The sequence below is a fragment of the Bombus impatiens genome, unplaced genomic scaffold (genome assembly GCF_000188095.3).
Source record: "Bombus impatiens unplaced genomic scaffold, BIMP_2.2 scf_0549, whole genome shotgun sequence".
Taxonomy (NCBI): Eukaryota; Metazoa; Arthropoda; class Insecta; order Hymenoptera; family Apidae; genus Bombus; species Bombus impatiens.
In genome coordinates this window covers 73,143-82,425 of record NT_176968.1, presented here as the reverse complement: position 1 = coordinate 82,425, position 9,283 = coordinate 73,143, and the positions used below count along the sequence as shown (strand labels likewise).

Below are 9,283 nucleotides of genomic sequence, written 5' to 3'. Positions count from 1 at the left end.
ATTTCTATTTACAGTTAATAACCATCAGCCGGAAGGATTAAAACTAATCAGTCAGAATGTAAATGTAAATGTCGTTTCACATTCAATATATCTGACGATGATGATTTGGACACATAAACGTTATCAAGCTCAGTTCGAATAGATTTTTATAGATTACAGATTAGGACCAGTGCAGACGAACGGTTTTCATCAACGTCGCCGTCGCGGCATTTTGTTGTTGCGCTTTAAAACAAAATAGATTTAAGCAGTAAACAGTAGCTGTAAGCAGTTCACATAGAACGCAACTTTGAGCGGCAACTAGATAAGCAGTAAGTTTGCGTCTATCAAAACAAACGCTCGTACTGTTTGGTTGCGAACGGAATACTGACACTCGGTGGGCGTTACATCAAATTTTCATTAATTTTTACACTTAATTCATGAAAATATTCCCGACCATATAAACATAAATAATTTTATCTCGTTTTCCCTCGAATTGATAAACATGGAACTTTGAGAAGTCTGGCAATAATGAAGGGATATATCCAATATCTCCTTCCTGTCGTAGATTAATATAGTCTTAAAACTTACAGAAATGCATTTTTTTATAATTTTGGTAATGAGTTACCGCATCCATGTTATTAAATTTTAACTGAATGAACAAATATGCGATATGAAAGCGAACGCAAAACGCTTGTATGAATTGTAAGAAAAGTCGGACGCATAAATGCGGCGGCAAATTGTTGCGGTGACGCTGACGCATCGTTCGTTCGTCTGCACCAGGCCTAAAGTGTCACATCGTATGATACTTGTCTGTGTTACTACTACATAATTAGACCCTCATTCGTTATACATAAATTTTCTCAGTGTTTCTCACTACGTATTTTGTTGACTCATGGCTGCAATTATTTTTAATTATTCATGATTAATATTTCTAGGTTAGGTTAAGAGGTTGCTAAGTAATAAATACTAAATAGATGAGCGAACTACGCTAATATTCAGTTTTATTAACAATGAGAAATAATCGACGATCTAAGAGATCCAATTGCAAGCAAGACATTTTTTGGAATAATAAAAAAATCGGCGAGGCGACCGTCAGTATTTCTTCGCGTTTGTTGTAGTCTACTAATTTTAATCGTATAATCGCTCATTATAAAGATTATATTATAACATTCGTTCTTTGTAAAATCGTTCGTTATAACTTACGTCTAACATCTTGGTTTGTATAACCTGGTATAGTGAATAAGAACTTATAGACAAACGATTTCTTGATAATATAGTAATAGTTTCAACAATTCTATTCTAGTCATTTCACTTCATAGTTGAATATATAATGCACTTCTTTTGTATATAATTATATTTATATGTACTTACGTGTCACTGTGGCTTCCGAAGTACGTATTTTTCGAACACTCTACACCTTCGTTTACTGGAAATGACATTACGTGAAAAGCCAAGTAAAGGTAATAAAAAATAATGCAACAGTAAAAGAAATATCGTAAGTATCGTGTTCGATAAAGTAACCTCAACGAGAGGTGAAGAATAAGAGAAAAAATGATATGTATAAAAGTAGCCTCTTTTTTTTCTTGTAAATTTAGTTTATAACTTGCAAAACAGTATAATTCTTGCTATTTTATACATGTACAATGTATATGTGCATATGTACACAACACGCGCACAATGATTGCATATGCGCTAACCAAATATATTATCAAACATGTTATACTAGATTTCTATGAAACGCATTAGTATAATAAAAATTATCGTAAAAACACTGCATACTTATGTACCTGAAATTAGGCAGAGCTTTTTTCTTTACAATTTGTACTGTCGTGTGAGTTTTACAACTGTACGATATCAGAAACATAATGATACTGAACTTTGAGTAATATTTAGAACGCTGAGCTTTTTCATTTTTTATTCCTATCTAATTGGTTCTTCGAAAAACAGCTTGTGTTTTTTTGTACATTTCGCTGAAAACAGTTGTTACATTTGTGCTTGATGATAAAACTTGAGGGAAAAGAAGTATAAACACTCGTACAAAGAAAGAAAATGATTAAATAATCGACTCCATGTACTTACGTATATATGTATATGTATATGTATATATATATACACATATACATATATACACTTAGGCTTGTATTGTCTACGTATGATAACGGTAACTTACGTTCGCTTTATTCACTTTGCGTATGTCTCTACGCGTTAAAGAATAAATCTCTCCTTAAATCGTGATGGTTATTGTTATATCGAAGAGTAATTGAAGGCACAACATGCAATGGCTCTCCCTTCCAATCTTCTTCCCTCCCAACCCTTTCTCCACTGACACTCATTACTGACTCACGCGCACTCACCGACTCATTTACTTACTCCCTTTATTGACTGATATGAATCGAATTGCAAATCCACTCCTGCTACAATTACAATATTCAAAAAAATTTTGCACTTGAATTTTCAGTAAAAGAAATTTAAACTGATTTTCCGTGTACACGAAATCTGTACAAACATGTATATTCAAGTTGTCCATGGTTACTGTGTATCCTTAATTCCACATATTCATATGGTGTCTTGATTGCTGTATTCTGCATTGTAAAATATCAATTATATTAGAACGAGTCTTTAAGAAAACGCAAAGTATGTAATTGGATCATCCTGAAGCTTCCTTGATAAAACATAAATAAGCACCATTGTAACGAATGTATTTTGGCGATATCCGTAGATTTCTGTTGTATGATTTTGTTGATTTTGATTTAACATTTCTAAATAACACTTGCGAAATTGGGCCATGAAAGTACCCGATATGGTAAATACTATTATATAACGTTGGTAAAAATACGTAATAGTGTTTATTTGAATTCACGGATAATGAATTTTCGTGATGGTATACTCTTTCACAACGAGAAATTCAAAGCCATCTTTACTTTCAGAATGATCTAATAAAATTACTGCATTAAGGAAGTAACTTACTTCAACTGGGAAGTATTGTAGATTATCGTCCGAAGCTGCAAATTCGTAATCACCAAACAATACAGGTTCAGAATCATTTTCATCGACAAAACCCTATATCGACATGAGAATGTAGAATTGAGCTGTATACCTCACTTATAAAAGAGTCGACTTACTTACCCAGACATTAAACTTTTTAGGCGCGCTTCTCATTTCTTCATTGGGTAAAATCGATTTCGGTGCATGTTCAACTGTAAATCCAGTAACATAAATAGAACTTCGTAACTTAATTAATAAATATCCTGGAAAGCCTTGAAATGCCCAGCAAGCACCTGGTTGTATTGGATTTCCTTGTATCACTGTACGAGGATTATTATTTTCATGATATAGTGTAAAAGCCAACAGTTTGACTACCCTAGTTTTTATATCGTATTTTTGAGTACAACGTGTACTAATGATCTGACCACCTATTAATAAAAAAATCTAATATGTTTTATCCAGTCAGAACAATATTGGGCCGAATCGATCTATTGAATTCGACAAACTCACCGGCAGATTCTAAAGCATAATCAACGCGTCCCGTTTTGTCCGCATCATATATTTTTATGGCTTCCTTGACTATTTCGCGAACGCGATCATCCGTTATAACATCATTCGCAATCCATGATTTGTCTCGAACTGTAAAAAGAATTATTTTTCATACACTTTGCATTCACACCCGTTGTATTTGATACATAATTAAGAACATGAATATTTCACTCGCTTTAAATGAGTACTGCGATTATTACATATCGGGTACCTTTAACTTTTTCTGCGTTCGACATCAACGTACCGAAATGATCAATTAAGACCATTTCGATACGTTTTTCTAAATCTTCGCTAGTAATATGATTTGTACGTGTGCTACAGCATAATTTTAACTCCGAATAAAATTCTTTCAGTTTCTCCAACTGAGACTTAATAACATCAATTTCTTGAGAATAGATATCGGCTAATTTATATTCTTTCAGTCTCTCCTCCAACAATAATATTTCATTCTGAAAGAAACAAAATACAATGTCAAGTTCAGATAATATTACATCGAAAAGTATTACGAACAAATTGTTTAAACTTACATCATCTTTTGGCCAGATATATCCCCTTTCTTTAAGCCGCTCCAGCGCTTGAGTTATATTGAAAAGGCGGTCCTGTGTATATTAAATATATGACTAGTAGCTAATCCGTTAAAAAAACTAACAAAATTTTCATATTGTGTAATTAAATGTCAACAAAGAGCCTTACAGATTGTTTGATAGTTCGATCCTCCAAGTTGTTGATCCTACTGTGTAATTTTTCGGTGATCGATTCAAAATTATCTTCTTTTCCAAACATTTCCCCCTTTAAAAATAATTGCTTTTCACTTGCAACTAACTCCTGTCCAGTTCCAAATTCCCGCGTAATTACTTTGGTTTGAGGAAATAGAGCTGAAAGATGTGGTAAACACCAGCAACCTGAAATATAAAAATATAATCTTCTTCAAGTTTTGCTAATCTTGTAACTTGATACAAATACCGAGAGAAGGATAGACGAAGGGACTCACCATTCCGATGATATCAAGATATAGAGATTACATCCATATTCCTTGTGAAGCACGAATACTCCAATTCTACATCGCCAGTGAAGTAATCCTACTCCCTCTATCCTTCTCCCATAGTTAAATTTAATCATTTGATTTCATTGATTACAGTTCTTTTTTGTTTTACGTTGATAACATTACGATGTTTACGAACATCAATTTCTCCGAACGCGTTGAACTGCATATGAACGTGCTTTTACAGATACCACAGCACCGGGCATATATAAGGATAAATTTTTGGTAACTATTGTTATTTAACTCATTTATATACACGATAAAAACATGACTAGTAATAAATAATAATGCATAAAATATATCGAAAACATAACATGATAATACGGTATCAATTACAATCTATCACTTTTTATTTAAAAATTACGGGAGGTCAGTTATGCATCACAAGGCAAACATACATACACACATACATAAATTTATATATGTATGTATGTATATATATATGTATGAATATAATATAAAGTAAGTTCAACCAAATCCCATGTCACTATAAACTACAAATAAAACAAATTATATAGACGGTAAATAAAAAAATTTTAAAGAAAAGATCAAATTCTAACCAATGCTAAGGCATCTCGGGTAAAGACACGTTCACACCAGGCAGAAAATGTACTGACAAATTTTTAATCATTTTTATATATTCAATAAATAAATCGGTTTGAAAAGACGTTAAACTGATAATATTGTTAAAGATGCGATAGGTCGTCTCAGTGACATCATAGGGAATATTGTGCAGAGAATCCAGACAGATAAAGGACTGTTTTTGCACGATGTAAGTTCCTGAAACAAAAAGAAAAAGAAACGCCAGGATAGGTTTCACCGGTCTTCCCGAAGATGCCAAGGCAAAAACTCGATCTTGTGGGTGAAAATGGCAGATAATAAAAAGGAAAGAAAAAAAAAGAAAAATAAAAGAATATCGTTATGAAGTCACGGATTTCTTAATTGACGAACCGTTTACAGTGACTTAGTGGTTATAAAATTTACCAGTAAGAAGAAACAGTGGCAATAAAGCAATCCAAAACAGTATTGGGCTTTTCTGATGCATCCATCTCCTAATACTGGATACACGACTCAACAACCACGAGTCAAAGAAAAACACCCTGACCATAAAAAGATAAATATAATGCAAAGGACTGTCAATATATTTCCAAATCTTGGACCATCTAGATTCTGAAATTACATAAAATTAATATGTGTTAATAAGTTATTCATTTTATGTTACATTATAAGAAAATATGAAGAGATTATGAGAAGATTGCATTTATAGACATGTTAAATAATTGAAAAATACCATATCTTTGATATTCATAAGTGGCATAATATTCTCTTCTTCTGACTGGCTTCAGCTTTAGAAATTCAAGGAATTTGCTAAACCATAAAGCAGTAACCAGTATAAAACTCGTAAACTGATGTGTTATTTTGCTTCTTTGGCTATAGTTATTTGAAGCTGTTTCTTCTAATTCAGTATCTGAATCAACAGCAGATGTAATTCTACATTTTCGAGAATCAATACGTTTTAATGGTAAATCAGAGCTCAACGATTGCCTAAGAAATAAACATATTTTTTTTAAATGGTTTCATATAACTTTAAGAATGATTTTTGTACATTTATTGCATAAAGATTTGAAACACATAACAAACCTTGATTGTGAATTCGTTGAATTAGTAGGTTCTGCATAAATTACTTCCCTGTGACAACGGTACTGTTCTATATGTGTCTTTGTGTATTGAGCTTTAGACTTATCCGTACTTGATATATGTGCTCCATAATATTCATTAACAAACTATAAAAGACAGTAACGAATAAGATATAAATTATATGTATGTACGTAGAATTCCAATAAATGAATACCAATAAGTGAATAAATAAGGATATATTTGTAGTTTACTGAAATATTTTGCATTAATCCTCAATTGTACTATGAGTCACATATATGTACAACACATTTTTATCATATACAAATAAAAATTCTAAGTCATTCTTTATTCGTTATTGATACTCTAACGTAAACATCCATTCGGTATTTAATCATGTATTATTTGCAATTCTGCATCTATAATATAACATTGGAATCAAATTGTTGTACTTACTATAGAATCTTCTGCTTTTGTTCCTTTCTCTTTTCCGATATTTGTTCTTTCATATACAACATTCTCAGATGGAACGTGCAAGGATCGATTAGAATCCTGCGTATTTGAATGGATAGATCGCCGTGACATATTAGGCATGGCTAGTATACCTGGCGCTATTTCATAACGACACTTGGACCTTTCAGAATAGGTGTAGTCCGTTTTAGGAAATACACTAACAAACATTAATAACTAATGTAAAATAGTTTCATATGATACAATATAAAAATAAAATTAATCGTTCGTAACAGCCGCTTGGCTTTAACTTCACTTTAGGGGACATAGAATTATTGAATTCTTTTTTTGTCATTTCATAGTTTTTGAGGCACAGAATCAAAAAATGCAAGTCTTAATTCTAGGAATCCAATTCAAAAATCATGCGTATGTAAAATTTAGCATTCTTAGCGTATTTTACAGGTTAGTATGAGATGCCATATTGCTTCTATCTATCATCTGATTGGTCCGCACAGATGAGCATTGAACTGAATTTCGCTTCACGGCGGTCAAAGGGTAAAGTATAACCAAACCCTAGTCCAATACACACAATTCAAAATCCCGCCACAAAATGGCCACAACTCACGTGCATTTGTGTACGGCCAGCGACTCCACTCATTGGACAAATTACGAACAGAAGCCAACATGGCGTTAAAATAACGTATAAAATATGCTAAAAACGCTCAACTTTACGTACAGATATATTTTGGATCATCAGATTCCAAAGTTAATATTTGTATTTTTGGATCTTACTCGTTGAAAGCTATCATAACATATAAAAAAAGGGGCCAATGAATTTATGTCCTCCAAAGTCAAATTCAGCCAACTTATTTATACGAAATTATAACTTATATAAGAAATTAATTAATTAAATTTCAATGAACGTGTATAAATACACAATAATATAACATCATGACCTTCATTTCACAAATACATACTTCCACCAATCACCAGCTTGCTTATAGATTTCATGCGCAGAACATGATCTATCAGACAATTCTTCTTGTTCTGTTTCCTCTGAAGAATAATCACTAGTAATAGTTCTATGTGGAAAGATGTTTTTTTGGCTTTCTCCGCTTTTATATTCAAATGAACCTTCCTTGTTATCAGTTTGACCATTTGCAAATATCTGTTTTTTTGCCTTTTGCCGTTCAGATCGACGTTCTCCTCTTTTTGTATAGACAGAAGGATTTTCAATTCGCTTATTTTTATCCCCCAATGTTGTTTCAACAGTGAGAATTTCTTTTTTTCTTTCCACTATAGCCTCCACATTTTGATCATTTGTTTTACTGCTACTACCAGATCTATAATAATGTTCAAATTATAGTTGAGATTATGCGTAAACCATGTCTAAATTTGTAGTCTCCCAACCATATGTTTTTAATACATACAATATTCTAGGACCAGATCTTTTAGTATTTGCAACTTCTCCAGGAGTATGAGATCTCTCCTGACTTAAACTTCTTAAATGATAATGATGTTCTAGAGTTTCTGGTTCAATCATGGTACAAGTTTGCACCAAAGGAGTTCTAGAACGTGATCTACTTCCACTTCGTAATTCATAATGTCGTTGTTCATTCTCCATAGTTTTGCTAAAAATAGAAATAATCTATTTTAAGAGATTAACAAAAAAAATTATATTAATAGAGATAGATACAAAGTCACAAAAACTACAATCCATCAGGGTGCACAGTATATAAGCTAAAAATAGTTTCCCTCCTGCTGAAGGATCTTTAAACAGAATCCTTCTATGCTGGCTTTTATACCAAGCACACTTTCTCTCTCTCTCTCTCTCTCTCTCTCTCTCTCTCTCTCCCTCTCTCATTGATTTCAGTTTGTTTTTTTTTACTGGACCTCTCCTAGCGCGATACGCTGCACATGTCGGCACATTGCTATATCATATGCACAATCAAAAAATATCTATTTGTTTTCCTATTTCTTACTTCACTAAGGGAAACCAATATTTAATATATGAGAGACACAGATAGATGATCTAGGATCTGATCTCATTTATACACATACATATCTTGGCACTCGGTTCATACACGTATAATGTATACACGTCTGATACGTAAGAAGAATTAATCTTAATAATACTTTCGTAACACAGACACAATGCATTTTGAAACACTTTTAGATAAATATTTGTCGAAATCATAGATATATCTGACATTAAACGTTAAGTATATACACCCACATATTAATATCAAAATTTAATCTCGCCACTAACTTTCTCGAAAATCTTTCTATTTATAGAGAACTCACCGAAAATATATAAAAGAGATTCGCGATTCTTCCTAAGTGATTCGATATGTCGTGCATTCAAGAAGATAAAAAAATATTCGCTTTATAATGTAAGTTATGCAAGATGATGATTTTCGTGGTAACTTTAAAATATCTGTCAACATTTATGTTCCTTCAAGATCTAACACGAGCTTGCAAGTTGCAATGCGTAGAAAACGACGAATAGCCGTACCTATGTGCGCGCGCATCTTTCGATGATTCATTCTACACTCTCCCTAGTTTAATATACCTCAAAAAGCTACTAAAAAGAATTGAATTATGGTTTTTGATTTAAAATATGTCAATAAGCTGTATGTAATT

General features: G+C 32.4%; 2 protein-coding genes across 5 annotated transcripts in view; both read right to left on the bottom strand.

Moving 5' to 3' along the window:
* LOC105681084 (peroxisomal leader peptide-processing protease) overlaps positions 1 to 1,472 on the bottom strand; it is a 28,550-nt gene extending 27,078 nt beyond the window's left edge. The window contains exon 1 of the mRNA XM_012388535.3: positions 1,351 to 1,472. The gene's annotated coding sequence lies outside the window, so the exon portion shown is untranslated. The remainder of the gene's footprint in view (positions 1 to 1,350) is intronic.
* Positions 1,473 to 1,783: 311 nt separating this feature from the next.
* Positions 1,784 to 9,174, bottom strand: LOC100741474. Of its 4 annotated transcripts, none has more exons than XR_004462144.1 (15): positions 8,071 to 8,271; positions 7,618 to 7,983; positions 6,647 to 6,860; positions 6,197 to 6,339; positions 5,847 to 6,100; positions 5,540 to 5,725; positions 4,207 to 4,415; positions 4,041 to 4,112; positions 3,725 to 3,962; positions 3,475 to 3,603; positions 3,106 to 3,392; positions 2,947 to 3,039; positions 2,486 to 2,561; positions 2,150 to 2,393; positions 1,784 to 1,949 (listed from the first exon to the last, which is right to left on the bottom strand). XR_004462144.1 is itself a non-coding variant. In XM_012388532.3 (15 exons), the coding sequence occupies exons 2-15, from the start codon at positions 8,262 to 8,264 to the stop codon at positions 2,338 to 2,340; spliced, it is 2,517 nt and encodes an 838-aa protein (XP_012243955.1). In that variant the 5' UTR covers positions 8,265 to 8,271; positions 8,945 to 9,174; the 3' UTR covers positions 1,784 to 2,337. The 4 variants fall into 4 exon arrangements, 3 of the variants coding, with proteins under 3 accessions (XP_012243955.1, XP_033177970.1, XP_024225103.1); XM_012388532.3 differs by adding an exon at positions 8,945 to 9,174 and having other exon boundaries at positions 1,784 to 2,393; XM_033322079.1 differs by adding an exon at positions 8,337 to 8,357 and having other exon boundaries at positions 1,784 to 2,393.
* Between the last annotated feature and the right edge of the window lie 109 nt (positions 9,175 to 9,283).